At 44.8% G+C, this 23,482-nt stretch overlaps 1 protein-coding gene across 7 annotated transcripts in view; it reads left to right on the forward strand.

Moving 5' to 3' along the window:
- The window catches only part of ULK1 (unc-51 like autophagy activating kinase 1), an 81,970-nt gene that overhangs the window by 17,477 nt on the left and 41,011 nt on the right, over window positions 1-23,482 (forward strand). For 6 of the 7 annotated variants that reach the window (XM_055795008.1, XM_055795011.1, XM_055795010.1 and 3 more), the window contains 6 exons: window positions 52-88; window positions 6,839-7,012; window positions 8,773-8,846; window positions 11,517-11,618; window positions 19,036-19,094; window positions 22,906-22,988. In XM_055795008.1, coding sequence (XP_055650983.1) covers window positions 52-88; window positions 6,839-7,012; window positions 8,773-8,846; window positions 11,517-11,618; window positions 19,036-19,094; window positions 22,906-22,988 — 529 coding nt within the window. The remainder of the gene's footprint in view (window positions 1-51; window positions 89-6,838; window positions 7,013-8,772; window positions 8,847-11,516; window positions 11,619-19,035; window positions 19,095-22,905; window positions 22,989-23,482) is intronic. The other variant, XM_055795015.1, reaches the window with a different exon arrangement.

A 23,482-nucleotide genomic window follows, 5' to 3' on the forward strand; every position in this document is an offset into this window, starting at 1 on the left:
TTTAATGTTTGGTTTGCCTTGCATTAACTGAGCTTTCTGATCTATTCACAGTACTGTAATGGTGGTGACCTGGCAGACTATCTTCACAGTAAGTAGAACAATATGGAGAATATCTTCTGTATTCAGAAGAAAACACCGACTGTTTTATCTCATTAAAGTTGCGGGGGTTTGTGGAAGATCTAAATAAGAACACTGTGTATTTTATTTTTTTTAACTCCTGCAAAATAAACAGAGTATCACTGCTCCTTTTCTAAGAGGTTCACCCTTGATGATAATTTTAAAACTGAGACTCCATGATGGTAAAAGCTAGTATTGTAGTCTTTCCTATGTAGGTCAGTAGTAATTGTTGTCAGTAGTTATATATTTTAGTTACAATGGCCTTAGATTAAACACATCTTAACTCTCCTAGGGACATGGTTTGTCTGTTTCTTGGTCACTGGAAAAAAAAAAAAGCTATTTATACTGAAGCCTTGCAGTTGTGTAGGGTTGCATTAAAGTAAGACCCCCAAGAGTATATTTCAGTTTACCCCTAAGAGTGTGCCCACATCTAGGGCAGAGCACACTTCTTTCCTTAGTGTGATGAGGGTGACTGTAGCGTAGCTGGTAGTGTTGTGAAGGCGGTGAAAACCACGGTCTTTGGGAGAATATAGCACAGGTGTCTGCGACTGTGGTGCCTTGACAAGCCTTCTGGTGAGACTGAAGTGTGTCTTTGCCACCAAACCAAATGAAACATGCTCGGCCTGTTGTCCAGCTGTATTGCTGGGACCAGGCTTCCATCTCCCAAGGTATTTTTCAGTGCAGCCCGCAGCACAGGTACAGGCTCCTGGCCTGCATGAAAATCCCATTGCACCTGAGTACCAACACAGTAGGAGGATGGCGTGTTTAACAAGTTGCTTAGCTACAGTCAGGCACGGCCCTTATTTTCTGTTGGCCTAACTGTATTTTTTTCTTTAAAATTACTTTCTTGTTTTGCATGTTAACTAGAAGATTACTAAATGTGAAGAGACAACTTTAATCTCATTTTGTGTGTGGCTGTAGGTCATGGTTAAACAAAGTTTCTTCACGTTGTTCAGATTAAAAGCTAGTCAGCTGGGTAATACTTCAGGCTCCTTATTTGAGGTACAGGATGTCTGGAAATGGCAAAGATTGAAGGATTAAAAGCTAAATTTACATTTGCCCTACAGCTAGTGTTGGTATCCCTAGAATGATAATTTGGGGCTGGATGCTAGTATGCTGCACTCTGTTCACACAGGGTAATGGTTTATGCTTGTGGACTTCAATTTTCAGAAAGGATTTAGTACTTGAAGGAAAATGAAGGAATATTCTGCATTTCATGTGTTCTGTTTGTTTAAAATGTGGGTGAGAGGGAAGTGATGGGAATTTTTTTTTTTTTTTAAAATCCAGATTTAGTGTGCTTTGTCTTGGATAAGTGACTGTTTTGCAGCTCTTGGGTATCGCTGTGCTTTAAAAGGAGCATCTTCTGTGGTGTGATGCTGTTATGAATACCAAGTGAAAATGGTTTTGCATTGGGTACCACCTTTTTCTCCTTGAATACAAATGAAATTTTTTTAATTAAATGCTTTTAAAAAATTGCAAACTTCAGTTTTACCAATGTGTGGGCTTTGAAGGCTAAAGTTTTTTAGCTTCTGTGCACATGAAGTCAGCCTTGCTGTGAAAGCGCTGGGCTGTGCACCCTTGTTGGCAAAGTTGTGTATGTAAACAAGAACACAGCTTCTGGCCAAATGATTTATAGAAATATGGGTTTATAGAAAATCTTCCTGTCCATACTACTGCTCGTATGTGTACATTGTAGTCTTCTCCCTTCCACCACTCATCAGAGAAAAAAGTGAAGCACAGTGTGCAATTAGCTAGGCTATTAATAGAGCTCACTTCCTTGTTTACCAAATGAGACTACTCAGGAAATCGGTGGCTAGTTTGAGAAAGTGATGATAAATCGTATTTTCTGAATAAAACTTAGTTTTACCCCAACTAGATTTGTTTGAGCATTGCCTGTGGTAAGATTTGAATCTTCTTTGCCTGAGCTAATTTTAAAAAGTTACCTTTAGCTCTGTTTTTACTAGTAAAATATTTTACCTTGACAACTGTAAATAAGCACCAATTTCCCAGTCACAACAGCTGCTCGTTTTATTTTAACTCTTAATGTCTGTGTGCCACTTGCCAGTAAAGAAAAGCCAGCAGGTACAGATTTCCAGAAGTAAGGGACTGCAGCAGGAAAGTTAGGTATTCCCATCACTGCAGCAGAGATCTCTGTTTTCCAGAGCCTAGGTATGAGTGTCAGCTTTTACATCACATGGCTTTCTCTGTTCCATCACATGCTCCTTTGGGGTATCTCCTCTCCCAGCTTCTGCAGGTACTCAGAGTGCTTTTGGTGATAATGACTTTTTTCCTGACATCTCATCTTGGAAAGTTCAGATTTCTTCCAGGGTATTTCACTGGTGCGCAGGAGGCTCATCTCTATTGAGTGGGTTTGTGCTGCTTCAGTTATTTTAATAATTGTGTGATGGTATTTAGTTGCAACATCTACTTTCCCACTGACTCCTCAGACATTTTTGCTGGTAGTTCCTGTAACATTTATGCAAGCTGTGCATGCAAATCCCTAGTTTCTCATTGAATGAGATGCTTGTAAGCTTCCCAAGTCCATTCTGCCTTCTAATTACAGGCATTAGGCAATACGGTAATTCGGTGTTGAATCCAAAGGCACTCTAATTCTCCTTGTCTTTGTAACTGGAGGACGTGCGTACATGCACGTTTCAATACAATATGCGTTTCGGCTGAGTGATGCTGTTGGTCAGCCCCTCTGATACAACCCAAGGTGGTGTGTGTTCTACTAAAGCGCAACTTCTGCATCCTTCTTCAATCGTACGATGCAGTTTCCCTTCTGATAGATCTCTGGGTGTTGCTTTCACTTCAAGCCCACCATAGGTTATGTTTTGAGCTGAGAGTGGCAGATTGCCACTGTGCATGGTACAGCTGTGGGAAGTGTTACAGAAGTGACCATCTCAGTACGGGAATGACTGGAATTCTGTGGCCTTGGGTACTAAGGAGGTCAGAGCGGGCTGATCTGAAACTTCTTCAGCTCTGTGACTTGTCCGTAACAGCCTGTGTCAGTGCCAGTTCATAAGTGCCTGTTTCTGACCTTCCTTCTAGCTGCTTCTTGGAGAGTACATCTCTGTGAAGAAAACCTTGTACCAGAGCAGGGTGTTTCTTGGTTTGACCGCAACACATGCGAGGAGCTGTTATCTTCTAGCTAATGCCAAGTAGTGTGGGGGACCCTTTTGCAAACAAGAGGTGGGAGGCACTGCTGTGTAACTGCTTGCCCTCTACAGCTGGTAATTTAAGAAATACCAATGATAAGGCTAGACCTCTCTGGAATAGGTTTTCTGACTTGTACAGAAGACTTCACGGGAGTCTCACTGGCTGTGCTCTGTGCAGGTGGAGCTGCACTAATTGTAAGATGGGCCCCAAATAAATCAGCTTGGTCTGTCAGACTTCAGTTTGATTTGGATTGGGCCCATGTTAGAGACACTTGTGGCACCTGTGGGTAAGAGGAGAAGTTCTTTTTCCTAAATAACTTTTCCAAAATGGTGCTGTCATGTAACATCAGCGGGTGTACTCCGATGTGTCTACCCTTGGATCAGCTAACAAGGGCTGTTTATGCTGCAAGTTACCTGGCAGCCCCTTGGCAGATTGAACATCTCAGCCAGGCTGATCAGGGCACTATTTTAGGTGGTTTCATCCTTTTCCTACTCCTCAAGAGCTACAAGGCGCGTGGGCCCCATGCTGACCCACAGTAAATATTTGCTCTGATCTAGTGACCTGTGTGGCAGCCTGTTCCCAAGGCAGTAAGCTGAGTGCCTCGTCACTGAAGTGGAGCTCATGAAAATAAACAGAGGGATATTATTACTTCTCAGTAATGGTAAAGCAAGGCTTGTGAAACAGTGTTCTCTGCAAGAATGTATTGCTCACCATGGACATCCACAAGGATGCTCAGAGTTCAGTGCGGGCTTGGTGCTTTGCCAGCAGTTTTCTGGTGAAGATGAGAGTATCTCCTTTCTACAGGGATAGAAGTACAAGTTCCCTGTTTGGGATGTAGCAAAGAGAGTTGTTTTGTTCTCCACACTTTTTTTCTTTTTGGTGCCACATTAATTGAATAGGTCTTTTGTATCTTCTCCCTCCTTCTGCCAGTGGTAGCTGGTCTAGGAGACCTTTTGTGGACCAATATCCTGAAGTTGCTGAAACTGCTACTTGTATTTATGTTTCTCTCCTTCAGTTGGAGATTGCTGCTGTCATGCAGTAGACTGATGGGCTGAGTATGAGACACAAAGACTTTTGGTTTTGTGTGTTACAGCCAGTTTGTTAATGGAGGGAGGTAAAGGGTATGTGCCTACACTCCCCAAGTAACTGACTGTCCCTTCTCTGTTAGAGGGTAACGTCTCGGTGTCACAGTCATGCCTTGCTGCACTACCTGGATTTGTAAGGTTTAATGCTGCCAAGGATCCAACAGACCTGTCTAATTCTGGTGTGCTGCAACATGGAAGCTGCACTGTGCCACAGCAGTTGCACTGGCAGGGAGTCTGTCTGCAGGCTTAAGACACCTGCTTAGATTCTGTGTGTCAGGAAAACAGTGCTTTTGTGGGGCTGAGGGCTTTGTACAGACTTCTGTGAAGTGGAAAAGCTTAAATTCTGCAGAAATCGGTAGCTTAGAGGCCCTATTTTCTTTGACTGAATGGATTTTTCTGATCTTGGTAGCAGTGTTTTCAGAATAAAGAGTTAGAATCCACGTTAGGGAGGCTTAGCTGGTTTGCTGAGGGATGGTGGCTAGTGCTGTGTTAGACTTATAGGCACCACGTTATATAAGGGAGAGGGTAACGCCTTAAAGATGTGGCATGCTGTTGGGACTGCAGGTCAGAACAAGGCTCTCGGCACCACAGTCTCTGCTAGAGGCAGAGTGTATTTAGCCAGGAGTTTGTAATTGCCTGCTAGCTTAATAATGTTAAGAACTACCAAGTTTCAAGTCTTGCTTCGTGTTTGGGGGATTATGAGACAGCCTGTCCTTTCCTGGGCCTGAGCTGAACTGAGCAAAAAACTTTGGCATTTGTGCTGGTTTCGTTTAAAGATGGTGTTTTCACCATTCCTGAATAATTTCCTTGAATAGGAATCGCAGAACTATTGCAGAGACCTTTTGCTGGAGAGAAGATTGAGCACAGCTAAGATACTGGACCTTTAATAGACAGAAAATGGTACAGGACTGAGTATGCGCATATATTTCAGCAGGGGGTCAGGGAAGCCTTGTTAAAGATGTGGCAGTGTTTTTCTCAGAAGGTGCGAGTGGGTTTGGAAGGCTTGCATCTAAGCTGCCTCTTCATGTACTTCAAATCCCTTCACAGAATCTCCCCTTGTTGCAGAGGAGTCTCTGATTCCAGCTGAGTGCCAGTTCGTGAGGAGGAAAGCCCAGTGAGGGGAGGGAAGTGCTGTGTACATGTGCCCTGGTCTCACGTGTATGAGTCGAGGACCAGCTGATAGCTGTGGTGACACTTTAGCTCTGCTTCTGCTTCCTCCTAGGGCAGTGAGGTTTGGGAGAAGTGGGAGCTTATTTTCTAAGTGCTGTTTAACTGATCTGTGTTCCTTGCTATTTTGAATGCGTGTATTTTAAAAGTTAGATACTTAATTTCCTGTGTTGTGTTAAAGCTGTGTGCAGCCTCATCTGTGTTTTTGTAAGGATTCCTCCCTTCTAGCTGGCTAGGTAGAGTAGCATTTTGAAGCTCCTGCCAGCTTGTTTTTATGTCTTACCAGAGAATAGCTGCAAAAACACTAATGAAGTCCCAAGTAATTTACAGGGACCTTTTACAAAAAGAAAAATTATTTTATTCAAATGGAACAGTGTTTGCTTTAAGCCTGACTGGCTCAGTGGCTGACAAGGACTGGTAGCACTGGTGATCCTGGGGTTTGTTCAGCAGACTGCCCCCAGCTTTGGCAAGAGTTTTGTATGTATAGCTCTTAAAACGATGAGAGCTAATGTCACATCACTGATTAGGAGAGCCAGTTGGATGTTATTTTAATCCCTTCAAAGTTTATTTTTACACCACAGTTCTTGGGAAGCCCGTATCTCAGGAGGATGCAGTTCAGGGTTTCCCTATATCCATGTTCTGATTACTGATATATTATTTTTTGAAAGCACTTGCTTATGAAAGCATTCTGAAACATTCTTGCTGCATCTGCGGGTGCAGGATGGAGGGTACCAAATGGCAGTTTGCAGGGGCCATTTGGGAGGGATATGTTGTTAGGTATGGGACCACAGTTCACCCTAACACTGGATCTGGGGTTGGAGTTGCAGTTGGGTCTGGTGGGTGGTGATGCACATGGGTTGGGCCCAGGCTTGGGCTCATACCCTGAAGGTGCAGATCCCTGCTGGCCACGTACCCCAGCTGCCTGAATTTGACCTACCAACCTTTCCCAGGCCCAGCACTGGGTCTGGCTGGCAGTGCTTGCTGGGGCGAGCCCTAAGCCTCCCCAGGTGTCATGATCAGACCCAGGTGATAACCCAGATTCAGCGTCTGCTGCTGGCTGAGCTTGCCAGGAGCAACTCTGGGCCGAAAGCAGCCCTGACTGCAGGATAAGCTGGGAATGCAAATGCACTCCCTTGTTGCCTGTAGGGATCGTTCAGAAATAGTGTGTGGAGAAAAAATACCATATGTGGAAATAAAAATGACAAATGATGGCCGATTGTTGTGGAGAATCTGCCCTCTGGGCTCTTCAAAGAACTGGCATTGTATTTTTTCATCTGTGGTTTGTTGTGGGTTTTTTTCCCCCTTCCTAGCTATGCGGACACTTAGTGAAGACACCATCAGGCTCTTTCTCCAGCAGATAGCAGGTGCCATGAAAATGCTGCACAGCAAAGGCATCATCCATCGGGACCTGAAACCACAGAATATTCTCCTTTCCTATGCTGGAGGCAGGAAGTCAAATCCCAACAACATTCGCATAAAGATCGGTAAGAGCCCATTACAAGTGTTGCTCTGACGGCTCTCAGGAGAGTTTGGTGATGGTGGCAAGCCTCAGTCTTTCTTTGGGGAACTGTCAAGGAGGAGGAGAGGTTTACTGCACTTCTTAAAATGCCCTAATGTTTTTGATCATCCCCGCTTAGTTCCTCTGCTAGACGTAACCTTCCATTGGCTCTAAGCAGTAGGAGCAAGAGCTTTCTGCTCTGCCAGGGCACAGACTAACACAAAAGAACCTTGCTCTGCTTCCAGCTGAACAGTGGCTCCCTTGGTAAATGCAAATACCAGCCTGCCTTAATTGGCATTTAATCTCCAGGCTTGCCAGGAATGAGCAGGCATTGTGACTTTTGTCTTCAGCTTTTAATAGTATTGAGGTAAATATTGGTGTCTTCAAGGCTGCTCTCCTGGCTGGCCTTGGTGAGCCCAGTGGGAGTCAGGCACGCCTAAAAGCAAGTTTTCAGCAGCCTGAATTAGAGGCAGGCTGCTCAGCTGCATCTTGAAGAAATTCACTTTTTGCACATTAGGCAAGTGGCAGTGATGGACCAGTAGTTGGGACAGATACTCCAGAAATCAGTTGCAGAGCACATCTATCCCCTGTAGTCCCTCAGAAATGTGTGCTGGATGTTACTGCCCTCAACATGTGGACTTTTGATTATGTTACAGTTCACAAGCTGAAGCTGACACCAATTAGATAAAACTGTGCTGTGGAGCAAGCATTAAAGCTTTCATTCAGCTGAGAAATTAGGTCTAGTGGAAAAGTTTGAAATGTTGCTGCCCATTTTGGCTGAAGTAGTTTGGTTTGGGGTTGGGTTTTTTTTTTGTTGGTTGGTTTTGTGGGTTTTTTTAAGTGCAGAGTTGTCTGGGAGGTGGAAGTGACTGGGAGCCACATATGCAAGCAGGAGGGCTGTGGGCACGGGTGTGATGTGCCCTGCAACCTCTCCCTCCCACTTCCCTGAGAAGTACCTGGTCCAGGGAATAGCTAGTCATACCAATTCGTTAGTGACAGATGACAGTGTAAACAACTGTGTCAGTCTCCTAGCTTGAAATATCTGGTAACCTTGAGAGAACCTTCAAGTATCATATGATCAGATGCTGAGTAACCTGCGGAGGTAATTCGTCTTGGTATTCCTTGGCCCTGGCTTTTCTAGCCACCAGGTGAACTGTGGCTCAGCTTTCTGCCTTGTGCTGGGGTTAGCACTCTTGGAGCTCTTCTGAAGTAATAGAGCAAGACTGTTCAGTAGGGCTGGTCTAGAAATATGGGTGGTGGCAAGTAGTGGTTTCTACTGGATGTCTGCTACATAGCAACTTTTCCAACAGAGGGGAACTTTCAGTTTCCTAAATTAACAATGGAGATGGCAGTAGATGAGCTAGCTAGTATGAGGTGGCACACTCTAACTGAAGTCAAGAAATCTTTATCAACTCTCAGCAGCTGGCATTTCAAATTGCAGGCAAATGGGGACGGCAAGAAGTGACTGTTGATCTCTGAAAAAAGGATGGGAGTCCGTTCTTCTGAATGGGTGGGGGGTTTTATGGCTTGGTCTACCCTTTGTAGTGTCTGTAGTGTGCATTAGTAACTAGTACAAGGATGTTGCTGCTTGAGAAGAGAGCCATTGAAGTCTGGTTAAGGTGGGGTACTTCACATGCTGTGAAGTTCCATAGGAAGTGAAAGGAAAGTTGGGGCAATCAGCTGGAGAAGGTACAGGCTCTCTAGAACTGGTATCTGACGCCGACCTACCCCTGTTTTTCTTTGTAGCTGACTTTGGGTTTGCTCGATATCTGCAGAATAATATGATGGCAGCAACATTGTGTGGCTCACCAATGTACATGGTAAGTGTGTGTTTTGCCTGCAGGTTTTTCTGTATAGTTCTTGCTTTACTTCCCGCTCCCCCCCCAACCCCCCCTAGGCTTTGTTTTTCACTAGTCTTTCCCTCAAAGGTGAAATTTTTTTTACTTGTCAGAAACCACCTATTATACAGGGAGACTTCATAAAGTTCTAGCTGCTGGTAGTGTGTGGCAACAGGTGCCTGTGTTGTCATCTAACTTTCAGGTGAGCTGTGGATAAATGAAACTGAACAAAATGGAGTATTGATTGCTGCCTGCTCCCAGAAACAGCATCTTTCCAGACGGGACTAGAGCCTCTCCACTGAAGGCACTGAGAAATTAAATCTGTTTCCTCTGCTGTGAGCAAAATGACAAAAGAGAGTGAAGGCTGGGGTGATACAGCCAGATGTGTGAAGTATTTGAGATGTTGCTTCCTTGGAGAGGAGCCTCTGTAAATCACTGCTTCAGCAAGCCCTTGTGAGCCAGAGTGGTTCCACAAGCCTGTTGTCACCTCAGGCTTTGCAGTTGTTTTTTGCTAATGCAACAGCATCAGGAGCAAGGTCCCTGTTGAACAGCATTTTTGTAAAATCCGTTCAGATCTATGGACCTATGCAGGCAGAAGTTTTGCCATTCTGGCTAACTTGTGTTCTTTGCAGTACAACTTGGCAGATGTGTGTAAATGGAGCTCACCTGCTCATTTTTTGTGCATTCCTACCCCCCCCCCCCCCCCCCCCCCCCCAATTCTTTCATCAAACCAGCTGTTTCCAGGATGACTTCTTAGCTTGTGAAACAGATGTGTTTAAAAAACCCAAACTGATCCCTTTCATCCCCTTTGCACTTTCCATTCTGGGACCAGTATGTGAGGAGGAGATCTCTTGCTTGTGCTTATGGCAGCAGTCAAGATCTCTGTGTCACATCAAGTTGGTGAAATTAAAAATGACAAAACCAGGCCAGAAATAAAAATGTCGAAGCCAGCCATGTAATAGTTTCTGGGGACGTGGGTGTCTGAGCTCAAAGTAGAAAGATGATGTGGATCAATTTAGGTTGAAATTTTTACAAGTGCCCTGGAGCAGTAGGAATCTGATTTTGAACACTAACTCACTCTGAATTTTTTTTGCCTGTACTCTTTGGGCAGAGCCAGGCTGAACTGTGTGGCACTGCACAGCGGTGGCGTGTTCAGTAGTCTGTTCCACAGTACTAACTCAAGCAAAACAGACTTTCTTGCTCTCCCTTTTTTGAAGCACGATGTTTATTTGAACTCTGCTATATGTGAAGATGATGTAATTTTTTTTCTCCTGTGAGAGTTTCCTGAATTGTCTATTTTTAGTGATACTTTTTTTTTTTTTCAGAGTCTCTTGTGAAAGTAAATGAAAACATCCAGCTTGCTGCTTTTTTTTTTAAAGGGCTGGAGGAAACTAGTGATGACCTTTTTCTGTTTTGTTTTGTTTTTTATTTTAAACAGCTCTGGACATTACAAGGGATCTCAATGTTTTATATTGTTCTCTGTTTACTGATGGATTTGAAGGAAGATGGGGAGGGAGGGTTCAATTGGGATTTAGAGGATGTTTGAAGTCTGTCGCTACTACTATTCTGCACCTTCTGCAGGAGCCCTGGGACCATCTGCTAGCAGGGCAGGCCCTTGTTTGCTGTTTTAGCTCGTAGCCCTTTGCTGCTGCTCTTTTAAAAAAGAAAGGTATCTTACCCGCACCAGAATGAGCTGAACCCCGACATGATGTGAGACTTGAAACCTCCTTGTGCAGGTCTTGTCCTTGGTTTTGCTAGGTTCATGCCTGCTTTCCTGTAGGGGCAGACCAAGCTCCTGTCCACGGCATGTTTGCTGCCATATTTTTCCTGTTACATGTGGCCTTTAATTCTAACAGAGCTAGAAAATTGATCTTGTTCCATGCTGGCAGCACTGCAATGAAATCTGTTGTTATAGACACGTGGGATTAACAAGGCTGCCCTTCTGTCCCTCTTCTGCTGCCGCCTCTAAGGCACACTGCCTGATGAGCCACGGGGCTTTGTGGGCTTGCACCAGCTCCAGCTTCTGGAACAAGCCTGGGAGGGAGCAACTGAGGGCATGGTATGAGATTAGAAACCGGAGTCTGAGGCACAGCAGGGCTCAAGCTGTTGGGCTGAAACACACAGATCTGCCTTTGAACCCAGACTGTGACCTTGGCAGCAGGCTCTGGAGCATAATTAATATGCTGCCATCTCGGGCTAAATGAGGAAAGTGCGTAAGTGATGCAGGTCAGGATGGAGGCTGAAGCTTACCCGTGCAGTGTGAGCCTTTGCTTTTCTTGATCATTTACCTGTTACTTGCTTTGGTTTAGAAGATCTATCTGTGCGATTTCAGTGAGGATTCACTGAAGCACAGGTGGATTCAGCAGGAAATGGTATGCTGGAAAGTGCTGAGTTTGCCCAAACCAGCCTGACAGTATAGGGTATTTCTTGTCTACCTGTCTGGAAGTGCCTGCTTTCCCCACTTAATTAGGGAATTGGCCCTTTCAAGGTAATCTTACAGTCTTCTCAGGAGCAAATCTTTCATGTTTATTGAGGAATCCAGCTCAAGAATTTTTAAAGCATAATAGTGACTTCTGTTTCTTTCTTGCAGCTGTTTAAGAAAAAAAAAAGCTACATCTTTTGTAAAACAGATTTCTGTTCTCTCCCCAAAAGGCACCAGAAGTCATTATGTCTCAACACTATGATGCCAAAGCTGACCTCTGGAGTATAGGAACCATCATTTATCAGTGTCTAACAGGAAAAGCTCCTTTTCAGGTAAGTTGCTTAGATCTAGTGTTTCTGACTGTCTTGCTTTTTTTCTTTTAAACTGTTTACTCTAAGGCTTCTGTCATCTGTAATATTAACTCACATAGATCCAGTGTCGTGGAGCTCTGGCTGTCCACCTTGATGATGTAGAGCTTAATATGTTGTAATCCTGCATGTGTTACAGCCCAGAGGAGAGTCATGTTCTAGTATCTCAGTGGAATGTATTTCCTGATTATAAATCTTTAGGAAGGACCATCTATTTTGAAAACTATCATGAATCAATTAAATTGGTGGTGTTTTTCCAGGCCCACACTTTAAAAAATCAGTTTCTGTTTACAACTGTACTCTGTGTATAATTTATAATTATAGTTCTGTTGGGTATGGAAGGACAATAATGAAGATTGTAATTGCAAGCTAGTGTTTGGGATGATTTGGTGGTAACTGGTGTATTGCAGCTAAATGGATGTTGGTTTTGGAATAGTTAAGTAGGATCTTGTCAGAGGGATCTTATCTGTCATCTCACAGCAATCCCTTCCAGCCTGAAATGTTTACGTTCATCAAGTCTGAACCCTTCCAAATATAACACAGTCCAGTAAAACTCCACCCTGTAATTTATGCCATAACTTTTGGATGAGCTAGAGCATATCTTTTGTGAAAGGCATTCTCTGATTTTAATTTTTCAAACGATGGAGAATTCATCACAGCCTTATGCAAGTTTCTTCAGGTCTGCTTCACGTGTTTTTAAGCATATATAGCTGGAGTTCATCTAGACTCAGTGCATTTTTCTTGTTCCCAATCATAAGCGTGCCATGCTGTGTATTGCTTCTCCAATGCTGAATGAGATCTGCAGACTCCCCCTTGCAACCATTGTTTTAAAGTACTGTACTTGTCAGGTTTTTTTCCTTGCTGTCTCACTGCGTAGCAGAGAGATGCTTGAGTTGCTGATACTTCTTAGCTTCTCTAATGTTTGAGCTCTGTAGAGCTCATCTCTAATCCATGGAAAAAGACCAAACTTCACATTCAGATGCCAGTGTCAGCTAATGCCAGCTCTTCAGCTTCTTAGATCAGTTAGGACAAATGTGAACTGTGGCCCTCTTATTACCTCCTTCAGGGTAATTTTTCCCTGCTGCACTAAGAATCTTCCATTCCAGTGCTTTATATTCTGTCTGCCAGCCTGCTCTGTATTTAGAGCAAGACTTCATTTCTGTTGCATGGGTTTTTTTAATAAACACCCTTACAAAGTACACTGGAACTCCTGAATGGCTCCCATTTACCGGCTGCATCCACTTGTTGGTGTTGGTATTTTTGTTTGAGAGGAGAAAATGACTGTTAGGATAAAATAAAATATTTGTGCATTAAGAAGAAGGCGTGAGGGTGAAGAAATGAAGCTTTGAGTCTGCATGCATAGGAGAGCCCTGCGCTCTGTAACTTGGTACCTTTTCGTCTCTAAAGTCACCTTGATACTGTGCGCATTCAAATGATGTAGCTATCATTTAATGAGGTGACTTTATCATAGGTGTTCTTTGCTTAGTAGCTCACACACAGCCATGGGGCATCTGATTTCTTTGAAAAGAATTTGGTGGCTTTCATCATTGGTCATTGAAGCATGTCACAAAAATGTTCTTCTGAAAACATTTGTTCTTATAAGGAAGACCTTTCACAGGTAATAAAACTGAATGTTCATCAGCTTTGTTTAGCCCTTCAGCCAAGGCTTTGAAAGGGTAGGTGGGCAGCCAGCAGTCAGCTCTGTGCCTGGATGTGACATCCAGCTCACCCAGGGGCGAGGGCGGCCCTGTGTGCCCATGTCCCTCTGGCATAGGCATGGCCATACCCTGCCCTGCAGTGGGCAGGGAAGGGACGTTCTGGCCCCTGGCCAGCAGGTCCTGATCCTTGCTTTGTGCTTGCCTGACTGGGTAACTTCTCTCTTTCCCATATACATCTAACATCTGTTGGACTGAGGACGAGGGTCTTTTGTTTCTCTATTTTAGTTTATCCCCACACCTTTCCTCTTCTGGGGTTTGTATTTTGAAGCAAAATTCCAGGCCCCATTTGTTACTACAGTAGCAGCTGTGGGTTTGTTTGATCAGGGAGAGAGAAGGGCTCAGGCCAGATGGTTCTCAGTGCACCATCTATTTGGTTTGACCACATGTGTCACAAATTGCCTTTTAGCTGCGAGTTTCGGGTGAAAGAAGCTTGTCCAGGGCAGGTGTTGGGAAGCTGGTTAAAGGTTAACGGGCTTTATTTCTTTGTCGGCATGACTGTGTTCTAAGAATTTGCTGATGGTCACTGAGCAGTGGAGAAGCTTTTGTTTACAGGGTTTGTAGGAGGAGAGAGGGGTAGTGGACAGAGGTGATGGGGAGATCATGACTAGGAATGAGTGGGTTTGGGAGGGACATCTACAAATGGGTGGGGAGATAACAGCCTGATGCCACAAGGCACCACCAGCAGACCCAGTTGTACAGGGCAGCCAGGAACCGGATTTCTGATGTTAACCTCTTCAGGCGACATCCTCACTGTGCCTTCCCCCCCCAGGCTGGCAAGGACACCCCCTCACCTCTATTTAACTGAGATTCCTATGGGAGGCTGGAGCACAGGTGTGAAACATGCTTCGTGTGGGCACTCTAGCTGTTGGCTGCGTGAGCTGATAAGGCACCTTCACAAGGTTGCAAACCAAAAGGACTCCAGTGTTACCTGCAGTGAGGAGGAATGAGCTGCTTAAAAATTGAATTGGGCTTCGGGGGCTGGGTTAGATGGAGAAAAGATCAAATGTGTGGAAAGGCTGAGGAAGTTGTCAATCCAGAAAGTGCTTGTCGGTTGACAGAGATTTCTAGCTGTCTGAGTTTTTATTTTATCTGTAGCTGGGTCACCCAGGGCAACTTCCCAGAGCCATTCCTGTCCCTTCCCTGCCTCGCCGCATGCAGAAGCTGTGGATGCTCAGATGTGAACAGTTGGTAGGGTGGCTGGTGAAGCTGTCTTAAGGAGCTTTTTGTATTAAACATGCCCATAAACATAATAGTGAGACTGCCATAGGGATGAGATTAATAGGATTCGTAATCCCTATAAACAGATTTGCTGAGCACTGTATTAATGTAGAATTGTTAATTTGCCTTGCCTAATGAGTGGTCTACACCTGCATCTCTGCATTTCTGTCGCTGAGGACAGGACTTGAACAGCGTGTATCTTCGTCTTGCTGACCAGTACCGAGAAGTGCCTTACAAGTGTAATGGTTTTCTCTTGTCCTTACCTGAGCAGAAAAAATTGTGACCCACTGCCCCCCATCAGGTGATGTGGGCACCACAGCCAAATGACATCCAGAAGCAAAACCGGAAGCAGAGAAGAAAGATTTACACAAGGTCTAAAATATCTTTAAAAAAAATCTAGTCCTTGTTGGATGCTGTAGAGTTTAATTAAATGACCTCGATCTCTTTTTTTTTCCTTCTTTTTTCTTTTTTTTTTCTGAGGGGTGGGGAGAATCACACAGATGTTCCTGTTGATTTCTGCTGTGTGACCCCTTTAAAAAATGTGCAGCTCTCAGTAAGCAGGTGCACTGCCAAGCACATGCAGTTTGTGTCAGAGCTGTCTCTGGCAGGGGCATGGGTCCACTTGGGCATCAGATCCTCTGTGGAATATAAATTTTACTGCCTGGTCTGGCAGCTCTGAAAGAGTTAACCTGCCTGTATGTGTTATCATCCCAGCTAGCTGCTAGGTGAAAAATTAATTTCTAAGCCTGGTGTACCAAGCCCACTGCTTTATTTCTGGGTTAATTCTGCCTGCATAAGTACTAGGATTACGTATCACTTACAACAACTGTTATGTTGTGAAATGGGCTTTGAGGAAGACTAGGGCAGGGAGGATTTTATACCCAGAATTTGAACTCCTGGATTATTTTCCAGGCAGGCTGCCCTTCTGTTCCCAAAGCTGTTCCTCTGGACTGCCCTGTGCCAGTGGGGACAGATATTCTTGGCAGCAGCAAGTTATTCTGGTGAGACAGGTCAGTGATTGATCTGTTGCTGTAGTCAGCAGGCCATTGGCTTCTGGACTAGTGTTTGTGGGTCTGATCCTGCTCTGTTGGGAATGGAGAGAAAAACATTCATGGGCAGCTAAAGAAAAGGGTTTAGGGCTGAGGTTTTTTGGTTATTTCTGGTCCTTTTGCTTTTAAGTTCCCCTGAATGCTGGCTACTTAGTTGTGGCAATCCTAAAATATCAGCCGTTAAGACTGCAGAAGCAGAAGGTATTTTACAGCAGGTTATCAAGCTTTTCCCTAAAACTATTGAGCTAGAAACATGAGTACTATTTTCTTACATACTTGAATCCCCTCTCTGCACCTCCAAATCCCCAGAAATCCTGAAGGAAAGACTTCAGAGAACAGAGCAGGTACCATACGCCTTCTATGAAGTGTTGACTAGACAGTTCTGTTCACAGGGGCTGTGGATGTCTCTGGTGCTCTTCTGACCGAATGCCAGGCTTTTGCATCCAGCCTTTGCCCAGCACAACAAATCCAGAGCTGAGCGCTTTTGGAAGCACTACCCTGCGTGCTTTTTGCATGCAGTTCACTTGCAGGCAGCCAGCACCAAGTGGGATTTGGCAGGGTTACGCTGAATGTCTTTGTTGGCTCGACATATTTTGACTGCTGCTCGGGACAAGGTAGCAGAGTGGCAGGATTCAATTTGTCCATTTGTCTTTGTATATAGAAAGAACAGAAAAAAACAGAGACAGTTACACTAACACAACTGCTCCATAGTAACATGAGAGGGGGAACAAGGACATAAATTGGCTTGCTGGTGTGTCTCCTGTTCTTGGGGAAAACGGAGCTGTCCATTCTGCATCCCTGTTTCTGACAGATGGATGCTGTCCTACAGGTAGCAGCTGGCTCTGTGTACCTTGAATGGTCCCGCTGTTAGGTGCCCAAAATGTGCTTTTTCTGGTGTTTTTCTTCAGTAGGGTGTATCTGCCTGGAAGGCAGATTCCAAAGTCCTTAGCTTCCTAGAAGAAGGAATTAAAATGGCATTTTTAGCGTCTTACGAACATTTCTGCATATTTTTTTCCATGCTTCTCAGAGAAGCACTACTTACTAAAGGAGAGGCGAGCAAAGTGGCTGAAGGTACCAGTGCTTTATGAAATGGATGCTAACAGCAGGAAAGCAGTGGGCGTGTTACTGCAAGCCTGGAGCCTGCTGCTAGGAGCAGAACTGTGTGACTCAGTTGGTTAATACATGAGATGCAGTTGGCTTTACTGCATTAATGGTGATCCACAGTTGTCTGTGGGCCCTCACTAACATGGCTCTACTGCCCAGCAGACAGCTACCTGTATCGGAGACCCACCTTGGATTGTGAGCTCCTGGGAACAGCCCTGGTGAGGAAGTGTGGTCTGGGAGGGCAGCAACCTGACTCCCTGGAAGTGTTTCTTACAGAACAAGTGGGAATTGTACTGAGGCAGCAGAATGTGGAGAGGCAACATCCCTACAGGGATATCTCTTGAATTTGTACAAAGAGGAGGGGAACTTCACTGAGGATTTTGTTTCTATCCAAGATAGTGCTTGGAAACCTTCTCTAATGAACTGGGCTTTGCATGTGTGCTCCTTTTAATATACTCTGTCTTTATTGCCAGGAAAATCTCTGACAACAAAAATCCCTGTTTGGAATAGATCAGAGCATCATTGTTATTTGTGAAACAATTGAGTTGTTGCAACAGGAAATGAACAGAGCAAATAGCCAAGGCTTGTATCTCTGATATGAGCAAACAGTTTGCTTCCCTGCAGTGGAGTTCTGTTCCTCCTTGTACATTATGTCTGTCAGGCGTATTTTTCATCATGTAGAGCACTGTGGCCAAGCCATTTGGTGCAGCATGTGTGCTTGCCTTATTAAAGTTTGCCAAATATTAAGAATCTAATTACAGGGCAAGATCTGCAAGGGGAGTGGTGTAAAACAGAGTTTTACTGAAATAAATCAAATTGAGTGGCAGTGATTGGAAACCTGATGCTGTTTGGTGTCTACGTAACAAGGTGTTTTGCTAAATCACAAACTACTACAATGAATGTTAGAAAGAGTTTTTGCACCTCCTATTTGGGTCCCTGCTGTGTCTGTGAACAGCAAAGGATACATTATTGCAGAAAGGAGAACCAGGAAATCTTTCTTATTTCCGCCTTCTAGGAATCCAGTTACAAACTGATAGGAGAGCTGTGAAGCTTGGGTTGCTAAGACTGCAAGAAATGCTGTCCTGGTCAATGCAACATGAGTCTATTAGCAGCTTTTGAGACTTTCCCTTTGGTTTCTCTTGAGGTTTTGTACTGAGCTTTTAGTTATCCTTAATTTTCATCTTCACCCAGAGGGAGGAGGTGATGTTGAAATGGCATCTTATGTGGCTGCTTTTCCAGCTGTGCTGTATCAGTGGTATTTTGATGGCCATCTGCAGATTGGCTTCTCTGATTTGCTGTTTTGAGCATCTTAATTGACCTCAAATGCTTCTAATTTAGAGGTGGAAGTAGGTGGAAGGCTTGAGGGGTTTTTTGAGCCTGCCCTGAACTCAGGAGAAGCTGCCTGTTGCTGCCTCATTCACACTTTCCTACACACTCAGCTGCACCAATAACTGATTGCAGATGAATCTCTCTGATCTTTCTTCCCTGTTTATGTGTACCTTCATGTCTGTGTTATGCCAGCCAGCCTGCTCTGCCTTTAATAAAGAGACTTTGCCTAAGCAGAAAAGCTTGAGACGCTAGGGTTCATCTACTGGCCTATATCATTTGTTGCATAAAAACAAATGGAGAAATGACATTAGGAGATTTTTATGTATCTGTGCTTCTATACTGGCGATTTTATTTTTAACCTCAGATGTAAGCCTCTTGTTGTGCCTAGCTTTTTTTTTTTTTTTAAATCAGTTCTCTCAGAATTTGGAATCTTCTTGTCAGTGTCCCCAGCAGTTGTGTATATTGCTGCACAAGTAGGAGCTGTGGCTTCAGACCTTATGGCTTCCTGGAATTAAAGTAAAAAAATCCTAATTCAGTTGCTGTTTCCCTATGTTCCTAGTCTCTTTGCAGATCCCTTGCCTATCAACAGGCTCTCTGTCCCTTTTCTAAATGCCCTACAGCATTAATCCATGTTCTCAGCAGGATCTGCCATTCATCATTTGGGCCTCCTCACGTCTGCAATTATTTAGCCTCCTGGGTGAGGCTATTAGGCCAGCTCAGACCTAAGCCTCAGAGCCCACTGCACCAAAGCTCAGCCCTTGGAAGGGGACTGTAGGACAGAACCAGGTCAGGGACAAAAGGACAGCAGGCTGAAATACTGTATTTTCACTCTGGCACAATGCTGGCTTTTCAGTCTAAAGCAAGCTGCAGGTTATCATTTTCCTCTGCTGGTTCAGATAGAAATGCTAATCCCTTCCCTTTATTGTCAACTGCTTCATGTACTAGTTTTCTTTCTCCTTACAGGCCAGCAGCCCACAGGATCTTCGCCTCTTCTATGAGAAAAACAAGATGCTGATGCCGAAGTAAGCATTTTCCAGTGTTGCTGTTTGTATGCACTTGTTTACTCTGTATTTACACCTGTCCTCGCTTGCTCCTGGCTTGTCACTCAGGGGGCTGACTGTAAAAATATTTGGCTGCCTGCCTACCTCCGTTCCTTAAACTAGCAGTGATGTGGCCCAGAGAAAGTCAGGCAGTAGTGGATTGCCAGAGCTGGCATTCTGTCTTTCTGCAGATACTGTTCTCCTACCTTGCAAAAATTCAGGATCGTTAGTGGTTTCAAGAGCCAGCTAGTGATCCTGTCCCACATATGGCTTCCCTGAGTCTGCGAGCCTTGAGAAGAACTCATGGCAATTCTTGAATCATGTGAGCAGCCAGACTGCAGTCTTGCCTGTAACCTGCCATACCTGACTGCAGATCACATTGCCATTTCTCACGTGTCAGGGCAGCAACTGCTTGTGTCCGTTCTGCTAATAGGAGGAAATACTATAACCTCGATGGAAATGGATACTGCTGCAGTTTTCAAGGGGAAGATAATGCTTTTGTCCCACTTGGGTGTAAGTTACCTAGCTGCTTAGTGCTGTGATTTGTCATTGTATTTTGGTTTGGTTGCTGTGGTCTTTTCTTTTGATCTCTGAGCTCTTGAAGCAGAATCTCACGCCTGCTCTGAAAACCTCAGCCTGGTATAGAGACAAGACTGAAGTTCCAGATTACACATCCAGAAATTGGAAGGCCCTTTTTAACCAGAAAGTTAGCTTCTGTTTGGCAGAGCTGCTGATGGCAGCCACATATGCAGGAAGTTCACTGAGTTGCTGTAGGTGGATTTTTTTCCTTATCAGCTTAAATAGCTCCAAGAGATAGTAGAAGGGACTGTCAAGAAACTAGAGCTGTTACTAATGGCTTGTGCTATGCATTTAGTTTCCCATTGAGACTTCCCTTTTTGGGGGGACAGATTTCTACCAGGATTAAATCTAGGGCATCTGCATACTCTCCTGAATTGAACCAGAGGGTGTGATGGAGTAAAACACCTAAACAGAACAACTCAAAGCAAAAATGCCACCACATAGCTGGAGCTAGATAGTCTGTGTGAGCACAAAGCAGAGCTTCTGTTTCCCCTAAAACTTGGCTGCTCACCTTTTGAGGTAGTCCCTCATACCGAGAAATCCCTACAGTTAATGAGCTTCCTTGTGTTGATCATGCTGCCCCGCTGCTGCTTTGGCTTGTGGTGTATGCAGTAGGATGCAGGCGAGGGGAGAAATGAAACAGCTGTAAAAGGAGAGCATGTCTGTTCTTGTAGAGGATTAGTCCTTCTCCTTCGTTGTGAGCCCTTTATGCAGCCTGCATTCACCGCTTTCACTTATCTCCACTTTTTAACTACCAAATTCCTCCAAAGTGTAGATCCAAGACCATTGTTTTTTCACTACAGAAGTCAGATCTGAAGCAGCCTTTGTGTAAATGCAGATTCCTTGCTTTCCAGAGTCAGTTTATCTCTTTAACGTGAGTTGCTGTCTGTGCTATTTCCTGAGTAAACATGAATAAACTGCCTCGGTAGCCCTGTCAACACAGGATGAAACACGAAGCTGCTCCAGAGACCTCTTTCTTGAGCTGCAGCAGTGCCAGGGTTTGGTTTCATTCTCCTTGGGGCTAGGCAGGCTGGCACCCACCACCGCATCGCCATGGAAGTGCTGCATTTTAGCTTGGGAACAGGGTGGGGAAGAAGAGCTCATTGCATGCTCACCAGCGGTCTCTGCCTGCCGGGCTTGTGCCGATGCTGGCAGGTGAAATGCTGTTCTGAGGCGGGGAGCCCATGTCAGTAGGAGAAAGCCCAAAGGCCTCACAATTTTAATAGCACTGATCTAAATAGCTAACATTCATTGTGCCAATTTGCATGGCAAAGTACATTCTAGAGCATGGGGGGAAGGAGGCAGTTCTGTTGCTTGTGTTCAAAAAGATGGCCTTGGAAAATAATACTGTAGCATAGCAAATCTTGACATTTTAGACTTGAGAGATAAGAGGAGGCAAACAGGCTGTTAATCTGCACCATCTTCAGTCTGTGTTGTGACATCTGAGGTCTACTGCTTGACCTGCCTGTTTCTTGGCTTTAAAACCATACAAAAGCTAAAGTCATTGCTGGAAAATGGACTCATTTTGGATGAGATCTTTATGTGTCATGGATAAATAAATTATGACGATAACACTGGAGTACTGCAAGTCTCCAACACTAATGTATTTTTCAGGAAACTCTGCTAGCTGTGGTATCTTGGGTTATTTTGTTGTGCGGTGTGCTTCGAAGGCACAGTTTTTTGCTGTGAGGGTGTTTTTTACTGGCTCAAACCAAATCTTAGTTTAACTGTGTCCCTCCCAGAGTCCTGGTGTCCTCCTCCTTTGTCAGCCTGGGAGGGCACACAAAGTCATTCTAGTGTCAGGGATGGAAGAGCAGCTCCTCCAGTACAAACAAGGATGAGGGATGCATACCATCATTCTCTGTTCTAGGAACTGCTAGGCTCAAATTCCTTTGCCAGCAAGGCCTTAGAGCTTCACAGAAAAATAACTGGGCACTGCTGAAACCTATAAATACATAGTGTGCCTTACATCTCTGGTTTCACTGAACAGGGGTCTGTTAGTGCTAGCTAGCACCTCTTTTTTCCCCCCACTATTTCTTGTCCTAGCTTCTTTTTTTTACCCTCTCTGTGGCAGAGGTGGGGTTGGTGGAAACAGTGTAGGAAGAATTGTTTCTCCCAGCATCGGCTGGGCTTGGCTTTGGGGTGGTGAGCGATGCCAGCCCAGCGAAGCAGAGCCCTGCCCGAGCGAGCCACGTGCTGAGCCACTGAGCAGGCTTGGACTCTGTGCAGTTAAAATTACTGTGCTGAGCAACATGCCATTACCTCAGCTGACCTGGCATGGGGAGAGGGGGAAGCCTGGCAAACCGTGGGAGCCGTGCTGGGTACAGCCGTGGTAAACAGAGTTAATACTGAAAGGGTCTGGAGCCACGTTGCATTTGGAGGGCTCTGCTCTGGCTGTGGGGCTGGCTGCTGCAGCCCCTGACAGTGCTGCTGCTGACAGAGGGAAGTCAGCAGAGCTGGATACACTTATGCAAGAGCTGAACGCTGCTTTCCCTGCCTTAATTTGTTCATTTATTCCCTGCTTCTTGCAGTCTGTTGGGGTTGTGGAGAGCTGCCCTAGCCTCTCCTCCACCTGCTTTCTTCCTGGCTCTAGTGCAAAGTGGGGTGATAGCTGCACTAGTTTCAGCTTGCTCGAGTGGCAGTTGCTCACATCTTAGTGGTCTTCAATTAATAAATGCTGTATATCAAGGAAGCCAGTAAGCAAAGGTTATTGCTGGTCTTAGATAAGCTGCACTGAAAAAGAAATGCCTTTATTAAAATGATAGTAATTAGTGATACATTTCATCAGCAATGTCTTAATTGGAAGCTTTCCCTTGGTAACTGCTTCATTTTAATGACCTCCTTATTCCCATTAGAGCAAGTAGAAGAGATTTTATTTACGATGTGTGAAATATTGCATGTTGAATGGACTTAGCCGAGACCCAGAGGGATGACACTGGCACCACTGTGGAAGGAAAGGATCTGCAGGAGCTTCTGGGAGAGGCCACTAAAGCTAGATTAGCTGTAGCCTTAACAATGACTATGTGGAGTAAAAGCCAAACAGAAATGCAAATAGAGATGTTTCTGTTCATCTTCTCTCCCGGTGAGCTCCTCTTTATGTTCCTAGCCCAGCAGGCACAAAGTGAGTTAGCATTTGCAGGTTGCCTTCCTGAATATGTAAAAGCAGTTTAAGTAGATTGCAAGTCTCTTATTTTGCTTTTGTTTTCAATCCTAGCATCCCCAGGGAGACATCAAGCCACCTGAGACAGCTGCTGCTGGGCCTCTTGCAGCGTAATCATAAGGACCGCATGGACTTTGGTAAGACCTCCTTCCAGTTTCAGTTCTGCTGCCTGTCCGTGCCGTCTTTTGTGCTATGGCACTGCACAAACCTCTGTACTTCTGGCTGGTACTAGGAGAAGCATCCAGACACCGGGATTTCACCTGTGCCTGGGAGATTGCATAATCTCGGGGGTTTTAGTGGATGTGCTGGGAAGGTCAGTGCTGATTGCAGTACAGTTTTGTAAACCCAGAGATTTGGTGCACCTTCAGCAAATGTTTCGTACTTGTATTTCCTCTCTTGGCTTCTGCTCTCTGAACTTGTATTGTGTTCAGCATGCTGCCAGGTGAAACATATGTCTTGTGCATTTGTGCTCTTTCCCTGTCATAGTTTGTTCCCAAAGCTGTAAGCTGCACCCATTTAATGAACGATTCAGTCAATCCCCTCCATTTCTCAGGGTCTGCTTTAATATCTGAGCCAGGATACTGTAGCAGCTTGGGGACCCTTCCTTCCTTCTCCAGGTTTCTGTGGAAGG

This window comes from Falco peregrinus, chromosome 2, assembly GCF_023634155.1.
Source record: "Falco peregrinus isolate bFalPer1 chromosome 2, bFalPer1.pri, whole genome shotgun sequence".
Lineage (NCBI taxonomy): Eukaryota > Metazoa > Chordata > Aves > Falconiformes > Falconidae > Falco > Falco peregrinus.